The sequence below is a fragment of the Pongo abelii genome, chromosome 4 (genome assembly GCF_028885655.2).
Source record: "Pongo abelii isolate AG06213 chromosome 4, NHGRI_mPonAbe1-v2.0_pri, whole genome shotgun sequence".
NCBI lineage: Eukaryota > Metazoa > Chordata > Mammalia > Primates > Hominidae > Pongo > Pongo abelii.
The window spans coordinates 34,564,285-34,587,983 of record NC_071989.2 but is presented as its reverse complement, the minus strand read 5'-3'; the positions used below and the strand labels follow the sequence as shown (position 1 = coordinate 34,587,983).

Here is a 23,699-nt window from a genome sequence, read left to right as displayed (position 1 = left end):
GGTGTATTCGTTTACTAAGGCTGCCACAATGAAATACCACAGACTGGTTGGCTTAAACAATAGAAGTTTAATTTATCACAGTTTTGGAGGATAAAAGATCAAGATGTTGGCAGGTTTGGTTTCTTCTGAAGCCTCTCTCCTTGGCTTGAAGACAGCAAGTGTCCTCAGTTGATCTCACTGTGTCGTCACATGGTTCCCCTAGGTCTGTGTTTTTTTGGTCCTAATCTCCTCTTCTACAGATACTAGGATTGAATATTAGTCATATTGGATAAGGGCCCACCCATATGACTTCATTTTGGCCCTGTCTCCAAATACAGTCACATTCTGAGGTATTGACGGCTAGGGATTCAACATATAAATTTTTATTGATTTATTATTAATACATAATATTCATACATATTTATGGAGTACATGTGATATTTGGACACATGCATACAATGTGTAATGATCAAATCAGGGTTTTTAGGATATTCATCACCCAGAACATTTATCATTGTTTTGTGTTGGAAACATTTCAAATCTTCTCTTCTAGCTTTTTATTTGTTTGTTTTTGTTTTTTTGTTTTGTTTTGCTTTTTGGAATAGGATCTCACTCTGTCTCCCAAGCTGGAATGCAGTGGTGTGATTATAGCTCACTGAAGCCTCAAACTCGTGGGCCCAAGTGATCCTCAGACCTCAGCCTCATGAGCTAGTAGGTTTATAGGTGTATACCACATCCAGATAACTTTTCAAGATTTTTTTTTTTTTTCCAAGACACAGTCTTGCTCTGTCGCCCAGGCTGGAGTGCAGTGGCGCGATCTCAGCTCACTGCAACCTCCGCCTCCCTGGTTCAAGTGATTCTCCTGTCTCAGCCTCCTTGGTAGCTGGGATTACAGACACGCACCACCATGCCCAGCTAATTTTCATATTTTCAGTAAAGACAGGGTTTCACCAATTTTTCAAGTTTTTTGTAGAGATGGGGTCTCACTATGTTGTCCAGGCTGGTTTCGAACTTCTGGCCTTAAGTGATCCTGCTGCATCAACCCCCCAAAATGCTGGGATCACAGGCGTGAGCCACTGCATCTGGCCACTATTTTGAAATTTACCATATACCGTTGTTAACTATAGTCACCCAACTGTGCTATCAAATACTATTATGTAGCTATTATTTATTCCTTCTATCTAACTACATGTTCATACCCATTATCCAATCTCTCTTCATCTCTGCCCCCCTATCATTCTACTCTTTATGAGATTAAATTTTTAGCTCCCACATCTGAGTGAGAACGTGTGATACTTTTCTTTCTGTGTCTAGTTTATTTCACTTGACATAATGACCTCGAGTTCCATCCATTTTGCTGCAGATGACAGGATTTCATCCTTTTTTTGTGACCAAACAGTATTTTATTGTGTATATGTACACATTTTCTTTGTCCATTCATCCAGTAATGGACACTCAAGTTGATTCCATATTTTGGCTATTGTGAATAGTGCTACAATAAACATGTGGGTACAGGTGTTCCTTTGACATACTGATTTCTCTTAAGATGTTTATCAAGACAATATGTGCACAGCTGAACATAGATCCTTATCAGGAGTTTTTGATTTTGCCTTTTGCCTTGTGATCTTTGCTTTGCCCTTTGCCTTGTGATCTTTATTGGCCTCAGAAGCATGTGATCTTTGTTCTTGTTTTTTGCCCTTTGAAGCATGTGATCTTTGTGACTTACTTCCTGTTCTTAAACCTCCTCCCCTTTTGAAATCCTTAATAAAAACTTGCTGGTTTTGCGGCTCAGGTGGGCATCACGGACCCACTGATACGTGATGTCACCCCTGGTGGCCCAGCTGTAAAATTCTTCTCTTTGTACTCTTTCCCTTCATTTCTCAGACTGGCCGACACTTAGGGAAAATAGAAAGAACGTACGTTGAAATATTGGGGGCGGGTTCCCCTGATACTTTTGGACATATATCCAGTAGTGGGACTGCTGGATCATATAGAAGTTCTATTTTTAGTTTTCTCACAAACCTCCATACTGTTTTCCATAATGGCTAAACTAATTTACATTCCCACCAACAGTATATATAAGTTCCTCTTCTCTGCGTCTTTGCCAGCATTTGTTATTTTTTGTCTTTTTGATAATAGCCAGTCTAACTGAAGTAAGATGATACCTCATTGTGGTTTTGATTTGCATTTCCCTGATGATTAGTGATGTTGAGCACTTTTTCATATACCTGTTGGCCATTTGTATGCCTTTTGAGAAATGTCTGTTCAGATCCTGTGCCCACTTTTTAACGAGATCATTTCATTTTTTCTTTTGAGTTGTTTGAGTTTCTTGTATATTCTGCATATTAGTCACTTGTTGGATGAATAATTTGCAAAATATTTTCTTCTATTCAATAAGTTGTTTCTTTATTCTGTTGTTTCCTCTGTTGTGCAGAAGCTTTTTAGTTTAATATAGTCCCATTTGCCTATTTTTTGTTTTTGTTGCCTGTGCTTTTGAAGTCTTAGTCATAAAATCTGTGCCTAGGTCAATGTCCTGAAGTGTTTTATCTGTTTTCTTATAGTAGTTTTATAGTTTTGGGTTGTACGTCTAAGTTTTTTAATCCACTCTGACTTGATTTTTGTGTATGGTGAGGGATAGTGGTCTAGTTTCATTCTTCTGCATATGGATTTCCAGTTTTTCCAGAACTACTTGTTGAATAGAATGTTCTTAATGTATGTTCTTGGTGTTTTTATTGATAATCAGCTGGCTGTAAATATACGGATTTATTTTGGGGTTCTTTATTCTATTCCATTGGTCTTCATGTCTATTTTATGCCAATAGAATGCTGTTTTGGTTACTATACCTTGGTAGTATAATTTGAATTCTGGTAGTGTGTTGCTTCCCGCTTTGTTCTTTTTGTTCAGTGTTGCTTTGGCTATTCAGGATTTTTTGTGGTTTTATACAATTTCTTTTTTCTATTTCTATGAAGAGAAAGCCACAGAGTCCTAAAATAATTCTAAAACTCATCATTACTTTCTTGCCTAAAAGATCTTGATTACAATCGTGCCTACTTTTGCTTTAATCACTTGCTTGAGAAATACATAAATCCCCACTTAAGATTAGTGCAGGCATATCTCTGGCACTCATTTCTGGTTCTATGCAAATTCCTAGAGATGTCAAAAATTACATTAGGCCACCTGACAGGCTATACATAGAAAAGAAAAAATGATTTGTAAAAGCAGTGGGGCTATTTGCGATTGCTTTTTTTTTTCTTAAATACCACTTACTAGGTTGAAAACCTGAAATTGCAGCTTTCTGTAGAAATGGCAGAAGACAAACTAACATTTTTAAAGCGCTCTCATTTAGCTCTGATGAGTACTACACCCCTGATGTTCTTCTGATACTAAAATAATTTTCCTACTGTAGTCTAAACTTTTTTAAAAAGACATGTAATCCACAGGGTTTCTAACTCAAAACGAGTGCATCTAGGAGGGATCGCAAGCCGTTTCTGGATTAAATTGCCAGCTAGCTAGCTAGCTAAGCAGGGGCGGTGAAGAAGACAATCTGTAGCCTAGGGAAGAAAACGCTTTCGCATTGTTCTTACGTGTTTACGTTATTTTATTTCCCTAGAGCAAGGCAGGAGTAGGGGCTCGAATGGTACAACGGCTGGGGATCGCCATGGTCACAATAAAAGCGTCCAGAGAGGACGGTAGCAGGAGCTCCAAAGGTCAGTCCCTGCAATTTAGGACTCAGCAATTTAGGTTGCAGGAAAAGGAAAGCAACCTGGTGCATTTGGCACTGGCGGTCCCGGGAGGCCGGGGGTGGGGAAGCGCGCCAGTGCGCAGACTCCGCGGGCTCGCGCAGGCCCACAAAAGAGGGACGCGGGTGATGCATTTGGGGCGCGGCGCCGGACCTTGGGAGGGCTTCTTGCAGGCCGCTGGGCTGGGGCGAAGGGCTGCTCAGTTTCCTTCAGGGGGCACTGGGAAGCGCCATGGCACTGCAGGGCATCTCGGTCGTGGAGCTCTCCGGCCTGGCCCCGGGCCCGTTCTGTGCTATGGTCCTAGCGGACTTCGGGGCGCGGGTGGTACGCGTGGACCGGCCTGGCTCCCGCTATGACGTGAGCCGCTTGGGCCGGGGCAAGCGCTCGCTAGTGCTGGACCTGAAGCAGCCGCGGGGAGCCGCCGTGCTGCGGCGTCTGTGTGAGCGGTCGGATGTGCTGCTGGAGCCCTTCCGCCGCGGTGAGCCCGGGCCCCGCGGGCTGCTCTCGGGAAGTTCCCACGGAGGGGAGGGGCCTGGCCGTTCGATCGAGGCTGCACCCGCCACACCTTTGCCCTGTTGCCGCAAGAACCCTTGTCGGCCCCAGCCTTCTAGATTTTTGTCTCCTAGGGTATTGTTAGTGATCATTCATCCCAAACTGGATTGTCCAAAACTTGGGTTCTGAGATACTGCTGTTGCCCGGTTTCTCCTTTTGCCTCTCTGACTCCTTCCCAAATTCCTCTTTTTTTTTTTTTTCTAAGAAACGTTCCGTATTTGCCTTTCTTAATTAATTGAGGGTCTTGAACCCTGTGAGAATCTAATGAAAGCCATAGGATTCCCTTCCTGGAAAACTGCATATAGGCGGTCATTCGGCTACCGTTTTGGAGTGCTGTACCCTCAAGCCATCCACGGGCCCAGGCTAACGCTCCCTGCCTGAAATGCTGGCGTTCTAAGTCTCAGCATCTGCTCCCTGAAGCTCCGTTACCCATTCCCATCATTTTCACCTTTTTGTAGACTTCCCCCTCTCAGAGCCGCGGACGCTGGCATACACAGGTCCTGGGCATCGCCGTCAAGGCTGCCCGCCAGGCAGCTTCCACAAATCCCAAACTGAGCCTTTCCTTCTTCCTTCTAAAACAGCATCTCCACCTTCTGTATTATTTATTTCAGTGAATGCCTGAATCTCAAACTTGTACTTCATCATGGACTCCAGTCTTCCTTTGACATCCAATTTCAATGATCATCAATACAATCATTTTGCTCCTTAGCCCACTCGGACTATTTCTCTCCATACCTGCTGCAACTGCCTTGACACTGGTGTGACAGCCTTTTAAAAACTGGTGTTTGGGGCTGGTATCACTTCAGTGGATTCTCAGACAGCTGCCGGAATAACTTTGTTCAAGTAGAAATCCAAAGCATTGCCTGGTCTATAGTGGGAAATCGGTAAATGGTAAATGAATGAATGCCTATGGCACAGCCGGCTTATTTAAATGCGTTAACTCATTTAATCCTCACAGCTGTATTTGAGGCTTGTAACAATAATGATTTAATAATTAAGATTATGTAATAATTTAAGAATGCTCCATTTAAGATGAGGGAGGCTTGTCCAAGGTCATATAATTAGGAGGAAGGTCGGCTGGGAATATGGATATAGCCTCCGGGTGAGGAGTTGTGACTGGTGTTTAGGTAGATGACTAGATGTTTTCTGTGATTTATTTTAGCCTTAGGAAGGTAAAGACAGTGAGTTTATTATGTAATTTTGATTACTTTTAATCCCAGGAAATTTCAGGTGCTGGTTACCTGGGGTTTGTGCTATAAATATTATACTTGTTGATAGCTTAAAAACTCTCAGGTACTATTGTCACTAACCACTCTTTCTACAGATGGGTGCTAAACTTTTTCGTGAAGGTACTGATGCTAGGCACTTTAGCGCCTGTGGAAACATCAGGTGTGAATGCTGCAGGAGGAGCTCATGAGCTGATAGGGAAGATAAGAGTATGCATGTACCAGCAAGTGCAGCTAAGGTGGGATGTGGTAAACACCGATGCGTTATAGAAAGAGAGAAAAGGGATTTACTAAAGGGATGAGACCCTGCTCTGGGGATTGAATAAATAGGCTTAGATAAACCTAGAGGGAAACAGGGATGTACTGGGAGAAATTATATCCTGGGAAGAAGCCACACATTCCAGAAATGGTGGCTGCGCTCTTTGGGTCCTTAACTGCAGTAAACATGCCATTAGCCCACAGCAAATGTTATTAATATTACTTGCAATGGTGCTATTTTATGTTTGTCTCAGAGAAGGGATTATCTCCCTCCTCAATTCATACTCTCTTAAGAAGATCGTTACTTTTCTCTTAAGGTGTCATGGAGAAACTCCAGCTCGGCCCAGAGATTCTGCAGCGGGAAAATCCAAGGCTTATTTATGCCAGGCTGAGTGGATTTGGGCAGTCAGGAAGCTTCTCTCGGTTAGCTGGCCACGATATCAACTATTTGGCTTTGTCAGGTATGTTGGAAAAAAAAATTTAGTCTACACTTTTAATTTATTCCATCAAGATCTACAGGTATGTTGATTAACAATTTGTAAAGGTGAAGATTTAAATATTTATCAGAATCAATCAAGAGAGCATGGGTGTTTAAAATGGATCGGTTTGAGTCTTGAAACAATCATTCTCAACCTTCCCCTTAACACGTTTGAAGGATAATACATGCCCACTACTATCATTTATTTACTACATTTGTTGAGTCAATTATCAGACAAACCCCTGCTAGGAATTAAGAGGCTTACTGGGTACTAGGGATGGTTGCTCTGTAGTTTGAAAATGTTGACATAGTTCGATTCTGACAGCTACTTCTCCCCCCCACCCTGAAATCTCCACCCACCATATTGAGAATCATTGCCTGAGTCATTGTTTCAGACTTCTATGAGCACTAAAAAAAGCCCATGGTTTTCAGGTCCTAATATCACTTTATTAGAGTTTTTGCCTGTGACAACATGTGAGATAGGCCTGATTCCAGAATTCTAAGAACTATGTGTTGTTGACTATAGGACGTTTCAGATTTTCTGTGAGTACACATTTAAAAGTTGAGGAAAGAAGTTGGTATAGAATTGGCTTTTCACATCTACTTAAAAATTAAATTCCTTTTTTTTCTTGTGTACAAGTATTTTCTTGCATTTCTTTCTACTAAGAATGAAAGTGCATTTACTGTTTTAAAACCACAAAATAAATAATCATTGTCTTTTCCAAAAGTAAGTGAGTAAAAACTTAGCAATATTTGAAAATGTTGGCTGGAATAGGTTTTAGAGAGGAAAACAACAAAACAAGGATCCTGTCTTGAGGGAAAGCCTGTTTATGAGTTTACTGACTAAGCTCAGATTTGGAAAAGTGATGTATACTGGCTTTCACTTAGTATCTACTGGAGAGATTGATTATTCCTCTAAGATGCTCACATATTTATTTTAAGAAGAGATTAAATTTAAAAGAGACATTAAATTTGTTTTTAATGATGTAGGTGTTCTCTCAAAAATTGGCAGAAGTGGTGAGAATCCGTATGCCCCACTGAATCTCCTGGCTGACTTTGCTGGTGGTGGCCTTATGTGCGCATTGGGCATTATAATGGCTCTTTTTGACCGCACACGCACTGGCAAGGGTCAGGTCATTGATGCAAATATGGTAAGTATTAATTGGGGTAGATGCCTGCCACTGGTCCCTAAGTTTAAGATATGGCTGCTTAAAATCCTTTTTTGGAAGAAGACAAGAGATAAATGACATTTGAAGTTTCAAGCCAAGTTACCAAGGATATCCTTTTCTTTTTAATATAGACTTATGTCTTTTATATATCTGTTAGAATGCCATATTTGATCATCTGTCCTTGGAGTCAGTTCTCTAAACTTTCTGTGACTCATGTGATTCCTACGTTGTTTTAGGTTGGTGCAAAAGTAATTGCAGGTTTTGCCAAATATTTGCCAACCTAAATATTTCAACAATTTTCCCCAAGTATCTCTTGTGCTTAGTATATCATTTTCAAGCAGTCGTCATTCAAAAAAAGTTCAAGAAGTCTCCCTCAGCAGGTAGAGAAAATTCTTAGGAATGCTAAGGTCAAATGGACCTCCCTGTCTAAACCTTCCTGCTGCATTTTATAGGGGATGCTCTGTTATCATAATGCTTCTGTTTGTTCACTGTCATCCACTGAGTGCTTGCCTCATGTTCTGCTGAGCACATTTGCTGTGTGATTTCTTCTTATTCTCAAAACTGCATTTGGAATACGTTGTTGTTTTAAAGAGGAGGGAACGGACGCATAGCCATTTGCTCAAGATCTCACAGCTAGTGGGTAAGAGAGCCCACTCCAGCACCACCACTGCGTGTTTGCATTTTCACAGACATTTGGAGGTGGGATGGAGAATGGATTTGAGGAGACAAGACTGGAGGTAGAGAGACCAATGGCTGGGTTATTGCTGAAGAGATCAGGGCAAGTACTAAAGCAGTTAATGGTAGAGTTGGTTTGCATTGAAGGGACATTGGAGATATAAAATTGCTAGGAATTGATAATGGACTGACAGGGAGCGAAGAGGGAGAAGTTGAGGCTGGCTTCCCGGTTCTGGCTTGGATAACCTGCTAGTGTCCTGAGGGAAGACTGCTGAACACAGTGGTCAGAGTATAGAGTGGTAGCTGACTACCTGTGTCCCAGCTCTGCCATTTACTAGCTCTGTGATCTTGGGCAAGTTACTTAACCTCTCTGTGCTGTAGTTTCCTTTGTAAAATGGAGATAATAATGACATCCACCTCATAGCATTGTTAGATGCTATGAGAATTCAATGAGTTCATCCATTGTTCAGTGTGGGAACAGTGCCTGGCGTACAGTGGGCCCTCTGTAAAAGTTTGTCATTGTGATTATTTTTACTAGAAGAAAAGGAACTCAGTTTTGGTCTTTTCAGTTTTGAAAAGACCTTTCAGATATCCAGGTGGGATACTTGAGGTTAGGGACTGGAAACAGATTTCGGAGTTATTTGGGAGCCATATGAGACTATGTGATCCACTAGGAAAGGGGATAGAACGCCAGCATTTAAGGAATGTGTGGGCAGAAAAGAGAAGCAAGGGCTGAGGACAGCTAAGGAGAGAAGCAGAATCGAGTGTTGTCATGGAAACCAAAGAAAGGAATGGTCAGAGGGTCAAATGTTGGTAGATACCTCAAGAGTTTAGAAACTGAGAGTGTCAACTGGATTGGGTCCTGGATGATCTTCACAAAATCCATTTTCTACCAGAAGCCCCCTCATCTCCAAAGCTTCAGCCTGCGCTTCCTTCTCCTCTTCATGGTGAATCATGACCAGCCCTATACTGAGTGTGTGCCTGTGGGACACTGTCATCAGGGCACATCTCACATTTTCAGTGTGCCCTCTCTGAAGTGTGTACCAGCGGCAGGGGAGTGTGGTTTATCTTTTGTGGGCCAGCTGTTGGCGTAGTCATGGCATAGTCGCTGCATGAGATAGCAGCACCGGATTTACACCAGTACCCGCCAAACTCAAGACCAGTACCTTCCACAGGGCTTCTGTTATCCACACAACTCCCTGAGGGAGACGTGCTACTGTCATTGGCATTGAAGACTTGAAGGCTTGGAGAGGTTAACTGCCTTCCTCTAAAGGAGATGATGGGAAAGGGTCCGAAGCACTGCCCCAGGCAGTTGGACCCTAAAGCCACTGCTTTCAACAACTTCCCCTGCTGCCCCATGGGCATGGTCCCTGGGGTCCAAAAGGAATGAACTAAGCGCAAACATGGAGCCTTGGGAGTGTTAAGGAGAATCTGAGCCTAGATACTTCTCTAGTAATAATTTGAATAATTTACCGAAGAGATGCAATTGATTATCATCAAATATAAATAAAAGGTGATTGCTGCTTTCAGCAGAATGTAGCTAATCAGAATTATATAATGATTAGAAGATAGTAAGGTTGGCTGGGCATGGTGGCTCACGCCTGTAATCCCAGCACTTTGGGAGCCTGAGGTGGGTGGATCACTTGAGGCCAGGAGTTCGAGACCAGCCTGGCCAACATGTGAAACCCCATCTCTACTAAAATACAAAAAAGTGCTGGGCTTGGTGGTACGCGTCTGTAGTCCCAGCTACCTGGGAGGCTGAGGCATGAGAATTGCTTGAACCCAGGGGGCAGAGGTTGCAGTGAGCTGAGATCACACTACTGCACTCCAGCCTGGGTGACAGAGTGAGACCCTGTCTCAAAATAAATAAATAAAATAAAGAAGATAGTAAGGTTTTAGGGTATGTGAAAATGTTGTAATCTTTCTTCTGGGTTCATATTTCCATTAGGGGATAGTAAGTGTTTGCTAATTACACAAGGCTAAAAGAATCAGTAAATCATAGTCATTACTTCATCACTAGGACCGCTTGTGACACAGGCAATTGCAGAAGCTGATTAGGGGGAGGCAGATACCTTCTAATGGGCCGAAAGTTTTCACATTGTTTAGCAGCAGAATTCCAGACCTGGGCCTGCCTGTGAAGAGCTGGAGGCTGCCTTATTGTAGTGCTGTTTCCTTGGAAACTGTAGTTAAGATAACTCTGGAATATGGAGTGCGTTTTGCTGTATTTACACTCAGTCTGAGCCCACATGATGAGCACAGCGTTGTTAAATTAACTGTAGCATAAAGCTGCCCCCTTAAGTATTTTAAGTTCCACCTAAAGGCTTCTCTTACATATTGAGCTGTGACCTAACTGGATGTGTAAACAGACTGTAACCTACTTTTGTAACAAGCAGCAAGTCTCAGCCAATCACAGCAGCCATACTTCAACTAATCACAGGCGGCCAGCTGTTCAAATCGTGTTCTAACAAGGCAAAGGCCCACTTGTAACCAATCCGGCTGTTTCTGTACCTCACTTCTGTTTTCTGTACATCATTTTCCATTTTCTGTCCATAAGTCCTCTCTGGCCACAGGACTACACTAGTCACTCTGAACCTAGTCTGGTTCCACAGACTGCCCAATTCATGAGTCATTCGTTGCTCAGTTAAACTCTTAAATTAATTTGTCTAAAGTTTTTCTTTTAACAATATCAAAGGTTAGTGGCAAATTGAGGCTGTGGTTTCCCTGTGTCAGGGGGCTCTCGACTGGCATGCATGGTGTATGAGTGATGGGGCAAGAGAAGCCGTGTGCCAGAGCAGCCACTGCCAGGCCTTATGATGAGACGAGGAGGGTTCCTGCTGTATTTCTTGTCCTCTACCCTCCTCTGATGCTAAGGATTAGACCACAGCTTGTTTTTGTCCTTAGTGGGCCCAACTGGACCTGTAACTCTGTTAACATGTCTATTTTTCAGCAGTCTCATCAGGACGTTCAATATATATAAAACAGATTAAAGGGGTATTGTATTACCATAAAACATTTTATGTTTATATATTCAATATTTATATATTATTTTGTCAGACCAATGAAGCTGTTCTGCTAAACACAAACACTGGAAGTTAGAGTTTATGGGTGATTGTCTCATCGCTTTCAGTATTCAGTTTATTACTATATTTCATTTTGACTGGATGTTAGGAAAATCCTGAGTTACAGAGATAAGTTAAAAATATCTAGAGTTTTTACACAAAAATTAGCTGGGTGTGGTAGGCACCTGTAATCCCGCTACTCAGGATTCTGAGGCAGGAGAATCGCTTGAACCTTGGAGGCGGAGGTTACAGTGAGCTGAGATTGTGCCACTGCACTCCAACCTGGGCAACAGAGTGACACTCGATTTCAAAAAAAAAAAAAAAAAACGCTATATTTTTAAAAACTTGCTTAAAATTTCAGATTGCATTTTATTTATGATGAAGCAGAACAAAAATATTTTGTTTCAAGGTCGACTCACTACAGTGTGTAAAAACTTCTCATATTCTTTGGCCTGAACATGAAAGTCAGATAAACAGTATTCAGAACTCTCTGCTAAAACTCTGTCTTGCACTGTATGACAAGCTTGCTTCCAGTTCATCTATTATTGCCCTATTGATTCGGCATTAGGCTCTAAGAGAAGCAAAGCGTGAGCGGAAAGCAGGCACTTGCTTATTGAAGGTGCTAACTTGTTGGTTTTGTGTGAGTAAGCACAAATTAAGAGGGGAGGAGAACCATGCAGAACAAAAGTTTTCCTTAATAGTGTTTCAAATACAAGGTAAGATTTATGCAAAATCGGAAGGAAAAGCTTTATTTTAAAGTCTAGCAACAAATGTTAATGAGTTGAGGCTCTGATGAGTCAGAATTTGGTATAGGATACCTTTAAATGTGTGCTTAAATAACATAAACATAAAACATATTTAAAATGCACATATACACGCATATGTGTATATATGTGTGTGTGTGTATGTGTATAAACGTGGAACTCTAATATCTCCATAATCCAGCCTCAAAAAAAGGCACTGCCATAGGCCACTTATGAACTCACCTATTTGGTGATAATAAATGTCACAGCCATAAATTCAGATGTGCATGAAATTTCAAGTTAAGAGGGAAAATTGGATATATCCAAAGATACATTTTGTGGTTGTTCCACAGTCAGTAACTGAGAAATTGCTAGCAGTGAAAATGAGGCCTCCTCTATTGGTAACTTCTGAGACGAGGATGCCTTGAGGGCCTTCCTCCTGGGGTGCTGGAGACATTAGGCTCACAAAAGGCATAAAGATCAGAACATCATCTTCAAATAGACCAGTGCCTCCAGCCTTTGAGTTTGAGCCTTGTAATAATTGTACTTTATTGTGTAATTACTTCAGGACTCAGTGGGAAGGTGGCATGATGACTTTAGGACTCAGTGGGAAGGTGGCATTCCCAAACCACTTTGCCTGGACTCAGAAAATGCACATACCTGTCATCCATATTGTTAGTTTATTTTATAACTTCCTAGTGATTATGAAATACAACATATATTAAATACTCAAATACAGTTTTCTTGGGATTGGAATCAAGCTAGAATAAGCCAAATTTTACTGTTATGTGATTTACCTTTAAAATGTGGTATGGTTTATACATATGTGTGTGTTTATAGGTATGGAGATCAGAAGATGGATTTTTAAAAACTTTTAATTTTTAACTTTTTATCTTAGCAGTTTTTAACATTATAAAAAGTAGAGAGAATAGTATAGTGACCTTCCATGTACCCTCACCTAGCTAAAAATCACTAGCATTTTGCCAATCTTATTTGAAATGGAAAGCAAAGGTTATTTCTTCTAAGTCTTAAAAGTATTTTCAGAACTGAACAGTGCAGCCAATTGTTATTTTAACCCAAACTGCTCTGACTCACTTTCTGGAAATACCAGAGAAGTTGTGTAATTAGGCAGAATCTTCGTATACTCTAAGAATTTTTATGCAATCTTTTTTTAACTTGAATAGGAGGAATTATTCATGCTTTGACACTTGAGTTATCTGGATTTGTCTTGTATTCTGTTTTCTCAAAGGTGGAAGGAGCAGCATATTTAAGTTCTTTTCTGTGGAAAACTCAGAAATCGAGTCTGTGGGAAGCACCTCGAGGACAGAACATGTTGGATGGTGGAGCACCTTTCTATACGACTTACAGGACGGCAGATGGGGAATTCATGGCTGTTGGGGCAATAGAACCCCAGTTCTACGAGCTGCTGATTAAAGGTAAGTAAACTTCACACGTCTCCTCCAGTTCCCCTTTTGCTGTGGATGTTCTTTGGTTCTATTTTAAAGACTTTTGGAATCTATGATGTCTTTTATTATATAGCCACTTTCTAATTAACCTAATTATAGCCATCAGTATAATGTGGGGCATTTTCCATGGCTTTTAAATTGACCAGCAGTCTTACTAGTCTATAAAATAGCTGAGGGTTTTAAAAATACTAATCCCTTTTGTAGGATGTTCGGTGCTTTTATTACAGTTCACTCCTTGTGTTGGATAATCTCGCCCCTGTGTGCCCAGATCTTACTCTTCCCTAGAAATGATCTCACATGGGTTGCTTTCCATTCAGTATTCTACCAGCTCCTATTCTTTGGTAGATGTCCCTTATGGCACTTCAATGTCAGAAGTCACCAGAGCATGGAAAGATTTTGGTAAATGAGATTCTGTTAGAATATGTTACTATAGCACTATGCCTTTGCAGATTACCTGTCTTGCAGATTCTTGCCTTCTTGGCAAGTTGCCATAAATTAGCAAGAAAATTTGGGATCTCTTCTTCCCTAATTGAATAATTGGATGGGAGTCATTTTGTTCCTGAGAAATGTTTGAATTTAAAGTTCACTCTATAAATAATGTAGAATCTAAGAAGTTTTAGAATATACTCTGAAGTGATGTGAAAGCTGATCACAGTGCATTTACATTTCTACTACAATTTAGAGTTTCATTGTTATGTTTGGTAGCTTTTCAGATGCATATACTAAAAGTTGTTTGCATATAGCTGGAATGAGTTTTTTTAAATTTTTCAAATTTTTGATATGTTCTCATCTGATGGAGTAATTGTTTTTGCAAACATCCGAAAGCATTTTATGATTAAACATATTAACTTCACCTATTCAAATATAGTCGGAAAAACTATTGAAGAACACAATGGTTTATCTAGATCATAAAGGGTACCTCTCTGTCCAGAAATTAAAAAGCTTGCCTTTTGTCACTGCTCCAAATAAATTGGAAGCTCTGACTGCTCATGATGCTCTGGTGGAGCTCTGTGGAGCCATGAACACTGCCACCTGCAGTCTGATGAAGATAGCAAATGATATTCATTTTCTGAGTTCTGGTCCTTGGCCAGGTCTGGGAGAACTGATCTTGCTGAAAATACAACAGGAAACAGTATCGTGCCAGGCAAGGCAAACTCTACTCAGTGTGAAGCAATGGCCATCGTTGCAGCCCAAGTCATGGGGTTTTGTGTGGCTGTAACCGTTGGAGGTAGCAATGGCCATTTTAAGTTGGATGTTTTCAAGCCAATGATGATTAAAAATTTATGTTACACTCAGGCTGCTGGGGGATGCTTCAGTTTCCTTCACAGAAAACTACATAGTGGGAATCCAGACCAATAAAGAAAGGATCAAGAAGCTAATGAATTAGTCGCTAATGCTGGTGAAGCTCTCAACCCTCATATAGGGTATGACAAAACAGCAGAGATTGCTAAGACAACACCCCAAAATGGATCAACCTTAAAGGAAACTGCCATTGAACTTGGCTCTCTCACAGCAGAGCAGTTTGATGAATGGGTAAAACCTAAGGACATGCTGGGTACAAAGTGACTTAAATAAGTTTTAATGAAAATAAATGTATAAAATTAAAAAAAAATACTGGACATTTTAAATAATTTAATGTGACAACTCCCAGGACTCCTCAGGACCCCTCAGTCCTAGACTTGTTATTGTTGCTATTTGTTTAATGATTTTCTTAAATTAAATCTGTATTCTTTGGCATGTGCAGCCACCGAAGTCAGCTGAGTTAGCTTCAGCTAATGATTGGACAGAAATGTCCTTAAATGCCTTTTTTTTTGTTTGCTTGTTTGTTTTAATCTAGGGGACAGGATCTTGCTCTGTTGCCAAGGCTGGAGTGCAGTGGTGTGATCATAGCCCACTGCAGCCTTGAACTCTGGGATACAAGTGATTCTCCGGCTTCGGTCTCCCAAGTAGCTGGGACTACAGGCACGCACTACCACACCTGGCTAATTTTTTATTTTTGGTGGAAATAGAATCTTGCTATTTTGCTGAGGCTGATCTTGAACTCCTGACCTCAAGCTATCCTCCTGCCTCAGCTTCCCAAAGTACTGGGATTTCAGGCATGAGTCACTGTGCCTGGCCCTTAAATGCCTTAAACCAATAAATCTCCCATCTTTTTCTGAGGCACTGTATGCCTTAACTTCTTGCTTGTGAAGAGCCTCAAGGTCAGCCAGAGGTGAGAGAGGAGGGCCTTTACAGATCTCTCCCAGGCATTCATACTGCCCTGCATGTGTGCTTGTGCGTGGCCTTCTCAGGAGTTGCAAAAAAGTTCTCAGGAATATGTTGGAGTTTTTCAAAGCCCCCTATGGATATCCCATTCCCCAGTTTATTCTTTTGAGTTTTTTGGTCAGCATCTCATTAGCTGCAATAAATAACACCACCTAAGACAGCTGCGATAAAATATTGCCTTTTTTTTTTTTTTTAAATCAACATTTTAGGGCTAGAGCAAAGTGAGCTCTGAGTCAGAAAGACAAGCCCTGAGAATGGAGCCTTTCAGGGAGCTGCCAGACAGGCTAAATAATGACAGTTCTCTGGGGATGGGGTTTTGGGGGAAGCTCCAAACTTCTTTTCCTCCTCTCAGGGCTATTCTCCTGCTGGTTTTCAGAGCTGACCAGAGTTGAGAGGAAGTTGTTTTTCAAGGCTACCACAGGGAGAGGGATGAAATTAGCACAAGTTCTAACACCACAAAGCTCACTGCTCTTACTGAGATTCAGCTGTTTTTCTTGAATAAATGCTCCTTGGATTGCTGCAAGCTTTTAATTTCCAGAATTATGAAAAAGTTAATTCCAACAGTTGTTAGTGTTCTCATTGCTTTAATGCCGGTTTTTGAAGGCTCTCATTCTGCCACTCTGGAGTTAACTCCCTTCCTTGGTGTATCCTGTTATTTTAAAACATATGCAGTAGTCCTCTCTTATCTGTGGGGGATGCATTGCAAGACTCCCAGTGGATGCCTTAAGCTGCACATAGTACTGAACCTGATTGCTATCAATTGGAAGATGTTTCTGTTTATGTCTTCCACCCACAAAGTTAATGCGTTTTCCATCTTAATTAAGCACTTATGCACTGTGGCTGTAACTTTTCAGTCTGAGTTGTGACAGCAAAACTAGCATGAATTTCTTTTTCCTTCTCCCCTTCTTCACAATCTCATGAATATAAGATTCATTCTTAACCGTTGATTTTAGCAACCTCGGCTTATGAGTTTTATTCTTCCCTGAAGCTGAGAGCTTTCACCTTTTCACTTAAGGGAAGCACGTTAGGCTTCTCTTTGGCATATCCGCATTGCCAGCATCACCTTTGCCTACAACCTTTGGGGCCCTTAGGAAGTAAAATAAGGGTTACTTGAACACAAGCACTGCAATACTGCAGCAGTCAACCTGATAGCCTAGTTGGCTACTAAGTGACTAATGGGCTGATAGCCCCACAGTGTGGATGGGATGGACATGGTTCATGTCCAAGGCAGGATGGAGCAGGATGATGTGAGGTTTCATCATGCATCATGCTACTCAGAACAGCATGCAATTTAAATTTATGAATTGTTTATTTCTGGAATTTTTTATTCAATGTTTTCGGACCATGGTTGACTGTGAGTAACTGAAACCACAGAAAGCCAAACCTCGGATGAAGAAGCACTGCTGTATGTGTGGAGTGCTCATTTTTCACATCCACACTTCACCTCAATGAATGAGCCTTTCTGGAAACACCGAAAATGAAACAAGACAACATTTTTCTAGCAGGGTCATTGCTCCAACCCTTTAACTCCTGATCACCTTCTCCTGTGTATTCTTCTGCTGAGTTTAAACTTTGTAACTCCCCTGATTTTTTTATAGCCCCCTCTTTTTGCATCCATTGCCTTTTATGATATCCTTAACCCTCATCTCCCTTCAAAGTTTACCTAGGATCCTTAGCTGACAGATGACTTGTGCTATAGGAGATAGCATGTTAAATCACCTTTCACTTAATCTACCTAGTCCATGCCAAAATGCCTCAGCATTCTCTTTCTTTTATAATATTTATTTACAAAAATAGTACTTTTACTAATCAGTGTACATTTCTTCTCTCTCAAGTCCTACTGGACAAACCCCCACATCTGTAGTAATTTTTTGAGGGCCAGGTGCGATGGCTGTGCCTGTAATCCCAGCACTTTGGGAGGCCAAGGCAGGTGGATCACTTGAGGTCAAGAGTTCAAGACCAGCCTGGGCAACATGGTGAAACCCCGTCTCTACTAAAGATACAAAAATTAGTCAGGTATGGTGGCGCGTGTCTGTAATCCCAGCTGCTCGGGAGGCTGAGGCACGAGAATCACTTGAACCTGGGAGGCAGAGGTGGCAATGCACTGAGATCGCATCACTGCCCTCCAGCCTGGGTGACAGAGCGAGACTCTGTCTCAAAACAACAACAACAATAATAGTAATAATTTTTGAGGTAGTACTAATTACATACCTAATTTACTCCCCTTTGTGTTTTAGATCTTTGAGACCATACTTTAATCTGTATCTTCAGTTTCTGAATATAAGTATGCAAAATCTTTTTAAGGTGCATACTCTGCTGCGTCCCTGCTATTTTCTAGGATAAAAAAATCTGAAAACATTGAGAATTTTATGACATTTTGAGATAGCAAGTCTCTTATAGTACAATCAGGTAAGCAATAGATAATTTTCAAAAGCTGTTTTATCAGTAGATAATTTTCAAAAGCTGGGTGATCTCTGTCACCCAGGCTGGAGTGCAGTGGCGTGATCTCGGCTCACTGCAACCTCTGCCTCTTGGGTTCAAGTGATTCTCCTGCCTCAGCTTCCTGAGTAGCTGGGATTACAGGTGCCCACCACCATGCCCAGCTAATTTTTGTATTTTTAGTAGAGACGGAGTTTCACCATGTTGACCAGGCTGGTCTCGAACTCCTGACCTCAAGTGATCTGCCCCCCGCCTTAGCTTCCCATAGTGCTGGGATTAGCCACCACTCCTGGCCTTCAAACTATTATTTCTAAAAAATACAAAATAACAAGTGTTGGCAAGGGTGTAAGGAAACGAAACACTTGTGTATTACCAATGAGAATGTGAAGTGGTGTAGCCACTGTCAAAAACAGCGTGGCATTTCCTCAGAAAATTAGACATAGAATTGTATGATCTAGCAATTCCACTTCTAAGTATGTAACCAAAAGAATTGGAGGCAGTGACTCAAACAGATATTTGTATATCTGTGTTCATAGTGACATTATTATTCACAATAGCCAAGAGGTAGAAGCAACTCAAGTGTCCATCAACAGATGAATGGATAAACACAAAATGTGGTATAGACATAAAATGGAATGTGATTCAGCCTGAAAAAAACAAGAAAATTCCAACATGTTACAACAGAGATGAATCTTGAAGACATTATGCTGAGTGAAAGAAGTCAGTCACCAAAGGGCTAATACTGTATGATTCCACTACATGAAATATCTAAAGTGGTCAAGTTCATAGAGACAGAAAGTAGAATGGTGGTTGCCAGGGACTGTGGGGAGGTAGAAGCGGGAGTTAGTGTTTAATAGGTTCAGAGTTTCTGTTTGAAAAGATGAAAAGTTCAGGAGTTGTGTGGTACAGATGGATGGTGGTGATAGTTGTAAAGCAGTATGAGTGTACTTAATGCCCTAGTACTGTGCACCAAAAAATGGCTGACGTGGTAAACTTTATGTATATTTTACCACAATTTTCAAAAATGAAATAAAAATTTAAAATGATATGTTTGCTAGGGAAAAAAACGCAATACAGATTTTAAAAAGTAAGAAGGGAAAATTTTCTTTTGTTCTTCCACTTTGGGAAAATTTGCGATGTGGCCTTCAAGAATTTTTATTGTACACATACAAATCCACAGTTATTCTATTCTATTTTATTTTTTGAGACAAGGTCTTACACTGTTGCCTAGGCTCGAGTGCAGTGGCACAAACATGGCTTACTGCAGTCTTGACCTCCTGGGCTTAAGCAAGCCTCCTGCTTCAGCCTCCTGTGTAGCTGGGACCACAGGCCTGTGCCACCTGTGCTAACTTTTTGATTTTTTTGTAGAGACAGGCTCTTACTGTGTTGCCCAGGTTGGTCTTGAACTCCTGGGCTCAAGTGATCCTCCTGCCTCAGCCTTCCAAAGTGCTGGGATTACAGGCGTGAGCCACTACACCTAGCAATTATTTTCTGTTTTACAATTTATAATTTATATATATAATTATATAAATTTATAATTTATAGCTTTTTATACAATATCGCAAAGACATTCTTTCATGTCAGTACAAAAGATCTTCGCCCTCACCCATTTTATATAGCAGCCATATCATAGTTTTGATCTGCCTGTACTAAAATTTATATAACCAATTCCCTATGCAAGTTCATTTACATTTTTTCCAACTTTTTATTATGAAAATAATTTTTATGGCCGGGTGCGGTGGCTCACACCTGTAATCCCAGCACTTTGGGAGGCTGAGGCAGGCAGATGATGAGGTCAGGAGTTTGAGACCAGCCCGGCCAACATAGTGAAACCCTATCTCTACTAAAAAATACAAAAAATTAGCCGGGCATGGTGGCAGGCACCTGTAATCCCAACTACTCAGGAGGCTGAGGCAGGAGAATCTCTTGAACCTGGGAGGCAGAGGTTGCAGTGAGCTGAGATCGTGCCATTGCACTCCAGCCCAGGCAATAGTGTGAGACTCTGTCTTAAATAAATAAATAAATAAATAAATAAATAAATAAATACAGGGAGGCTGAGATGGAAGAATGGCATGAACCTGGGAGGCAGAGCTTGGAGTGAGCTGAGATCATGCCACTGCACTCCAGCCTGGGTGACAGAGGGAGACTCTGTCTCAAAAATAACAATAATAATAATAATAATCATCATCATGTTTACAATTGCCATCCTGGACATATATCATTGAATACTTACAACATGAATTTTGACTGCTTACTATATACTTAATATTATAAAGCAGTAAAGTTTATGGCATGTACTTAAAAGAATAAGCATTTTGTGTAACTGTGTGTGTGTGTGTGTGTGTGTGTGTGTGTGTGTGTGTGTGTATGGTAGTTATTTTTTGGAATCAAAACATGCTTTCCCAAGTTTTAAATGGTGTCTCAGTCCCCAGGCTAGTTCCTGAAAATCTGTTTGACTTAAAATACCAGAAATTTCATAGTGATTGTACCGTAACAACTAGCCACAATCTATAACTGTATTTATACAATTACGGATTCTGAGACTTGGGACTGGATTCCAAGTTCCATATTGGAGTGTCAGGAGCACAGCAAACAGCTCACCTTAAACCACTGGTGTTTAATCCTGTGGCCTTGGTCAGGCTCATGGGCAGGATGGGACATTGTGGGCTGCGAAGGGATGGTAGATAATGGGGGAATTGGGATGTTAGAGTTAGGGTAGGATCTGGGGGCTTTTGATTTCTGGTATTTTTCTAGCATACAAACTATGACCTGTGTAATCTCAACTATAAAGTTAGAGAGAGAACATATTGGCTCCAGCTTTACTTAGTGTTATGATTCTCATCACATTCTGATAAAAAGAAACTGTTTTAAAAAGCATGTGAAGATCACTACTTTTTGCTCAATGCTCATTTTTTGTGCCTTTCACTCACAGAGTTCAGGGCAATCAAGAAAGAACATCAAGTGAAAGACATCCTGTAGATTATAGTGATAACCTGAAACTATGGCCTCATATCTGTCCTGGTATTTGAATGAGACTGGTGGTTACAGAAGAAAATGTACTTATACATCCCACAGGAGGCTGTTTACAAAAATCTGGAACTGTGTTAGTTCTTCTTATTTCCTCATAGTCCTCAAAACCTTAAGAAGAGGCTTCAGTATTTATGTCTTCTTACCTCTATAGGGACTTTACCATCTTCAGAGCAATTTACAATTAGCCTTGATTGTCCACATGCTAGAGAAGGAAGGTATTCTATAAGTGAGGATTATTCAATTAACTTGGCTAAACTTACACACAGTGTGATGCATAAAGAAAAGGCCTTTCATTATCATTCGACACTTAGCCATGCACTTTTAAAAATGCGCTTATGTGGGGAAGAAAAAGGACATTTACACCAACTATTGTAAAGTGGCCCTGCTCTTTGGGTATAATTTAATCAGAACTGGAGTTTGGGCATGTCTGCAGGGGTAGGCCCACATAGTCAGTAAAGGAAACACAGATGGGGTCAAGAGCTAGAGAGGCCACCTTTCCTGTTAAATCCCCAGGTAGCTGCTGTCATGTCCTCTGCACTGTGGTCTTGATGGGCCCTTCAAGTCCCTTTCATGCCAGAGAGGAAAGTCTGCATGCCCCACTGTTGACTGGCTGGCTAATAAGTTTCTGTTTTGTTTGTTATAGGAACAATTTGCGTGAGTCTTTGGTTACCTTACAAGTCCTTTATCCTAGTGCAAAGCCCTTTTGGGCTCTTTTATTTTTAAAATGTATGTATGTTTGTATGGATGGATGGATGGGTGGATGGATAATGGATGATGGGGGTCTTGCTGTGTTGCTCAGGCTGGGCCTTGAACTCCTGGGCTCAAGCAATCCTCCAGCCTCAGCCTCCCGAGTAGCTTGCACTATACTCATGCCATCACTCCTGGCCATTCCAGCTCTTTTATTTTAACAAAATAAACATAAATGAATGTATTTAAAAAACTGCAATCCTGAATTAAATAATTTGTCTTCAGGCTTCTTCCTTGGAAACTGAGATGGCCATGTGTAAAATTGTTTATATTTTATTTTTTTATAAGGTTTGAATACATTATAGAAAATAGGGAGTTATTTTAGCTCAGTATGACTGGTAATAACACCCTGGGGAAATTTTTTTTCAAAATCTACTCAGAGGTAGGAAATCAATTTCTGGAAACCAGACCATTGAAAACAGACTACTTTTGATGAAATATGAATCATAAAATCTTAGTAGTGACAAGTCTGACTACCTCTGCCCTCTTTAGCCTTTGGCTCCAACCTTAAACTGATTTTACATTTTTTTCTCTTGACTCATTTGAGAAGCCCTTATAGAACATCTTATTTTGCATAGTACAGTGGGCTCAGCATTCATTTTTATTGATTATAATTGCTCTGTTCAAAGCATAATAATTTAAGAAATTGTATTTTTCCTCAGGACTTGGACTAAAGTCTGATGAACTTCCCAATCAGATGAGCATGGATGATTGGCCAGAAATGAAGAAGAAGTTTGCAGATGTATTTGCAAAGAAGACGAAGGCAGAGTGGTGTCAAATCTTTGACGGCGCAGATGCCTGTGTGACTCCGGTTCTCACTCTTGAGGAGGTTGTTCATCATGATCACCACAAGGAACGGGGCTCGTTTATCACCAGTGAGGAGCAGGACGTGAGTCCCCGCCCTGCACCTCTGCTGTTAAACACCCCAGCCATCCCTTCTTTCAAAAGGGATCCTTTTGTAGGAGAACACACTGAGGAGATACTTGAAGAATTTGGATTCAGCCGCGAAGAGATTTATCAGCTTAACTCAGATAAGATCATTGAAAGTAATAAGGTAAAAGCTAGTCTCTAACTTCCAGGCCCACAGCTCAAGTGAATTTGAATACTGCATTTACAGTGTAGAGTAACACATAACATTGTATGCATGGAAACGTGGAGGAACAGTATTGCAGTGTCCTACCACTCTAATCAAGAAAAGAATTATGGACTCTGATTCTACAGTGATGATTGAATTCTAAAAATGGTTATCATTAGGGCTTTTGATTTATAAATACTTTGGGTATTTATACTAAATTTTGGTAGTTATTCTGCCTTCCAGTTTGCTTGATATAATATATTTGTTGATATTAAGATTCTTGACTTATATTTTGAATGGGTTAATATAATGTAATTTATGAAATAAAGCTTTCTTTTTCCCTAAAGTGCACTTGTGCTTTTAAGTTTGTGCAATGCTTCCAAGAAAACCCTTTAAATACCATTTAAATAGCATTTTGTGACTCCTTGAAATATTTTTGGCTCTATTGTTTAACAGAATGAATGTCCTGAAATAGAGAAGGCTGACCATTTTAATTTGACAGGAAATCATTCAGTCAGTGTCTTCGAATGGGAATGTTGGCAGATGATCTCCAGGTTTCCGGCAGATAACTCCCACCCTTCCATCTAGCCCTCTCTGCTGGGAGCCGGGCTTCTCTGTGCAGCTGCCTGTTAGCCTCACTGACATGCCTCTTTTTCTCAGATTGTGCCATCATCTGAGTCCTGCCAGGCAAGTCTCTGTCTTACCAGTCTCTTGCTTCCATTCCCACCATGCCTCTCTCCACCCTCATAGGCCCTCAGCTTATCCTCACTTCATTGAGGCCACTGCCAACTGCCCCCC

General features: G+C 40.9%; 1 protein-coding gene across 3 annotated transcripts; it reads left to right on the top strand.

Annotated features, from left to right (window-relative positions):
* The first annotated feature begins 3,594 nt into the window (after positions 1-3,594).
* Positions 3,595-23,247, top strand: AMACR (alpha-methylacyl-CoA racemase). 3 transcript variants are annotated; one of them, XM_054555011.2, is made up of 5 exons: positions 3,595-3,686; positions 6,073-6,216; positions 7,224-7,384; positions 13,129-13,315; positions 22,489-23,247. In XM_054555011.2, the coding sequence occupies exons 1-5, from the start codon at positions 3,614-3,616 to the stop codon at positions 22,896-22,898; spliced, it is 975 nt and encodes a 324-aa protein (XP_054410986.1). In that variant the 5' UTR covers positions 3,595-3,613; the 3' UTR covers positions 22,899-23,247.
* Positions 23,248-23,699: the final 452 nt, after the last annotated feature.

What these genes read in the sequence shown, in the direction of transcription:
- AMACR (XM_054555011.2), top strand. Translation starts at nt 3,614, where the DNA reads ATGGTACAACGGCTGGGGATCGCCATGGTCACAATAAAAGCGTCCAGA. An exon ending in CAACTATTTGGCTTTGTCAG is followed by an intron (nt 6,217 to 7,223) that starts GTATGTTGGAAA and finishes TTAATGATGTAG; the next exon opens with GTGTTCTCTCAAAAATTGGC. An exon ending in CTACGAGCTGCTGATTAAAG is followed by an intron (nt 13,316 to 22,488) that starts GTAAGTAAACTT and finishes ATTTTTCCTCAG; the next exon opens with GACTTGGACTAAAGTCTGAT.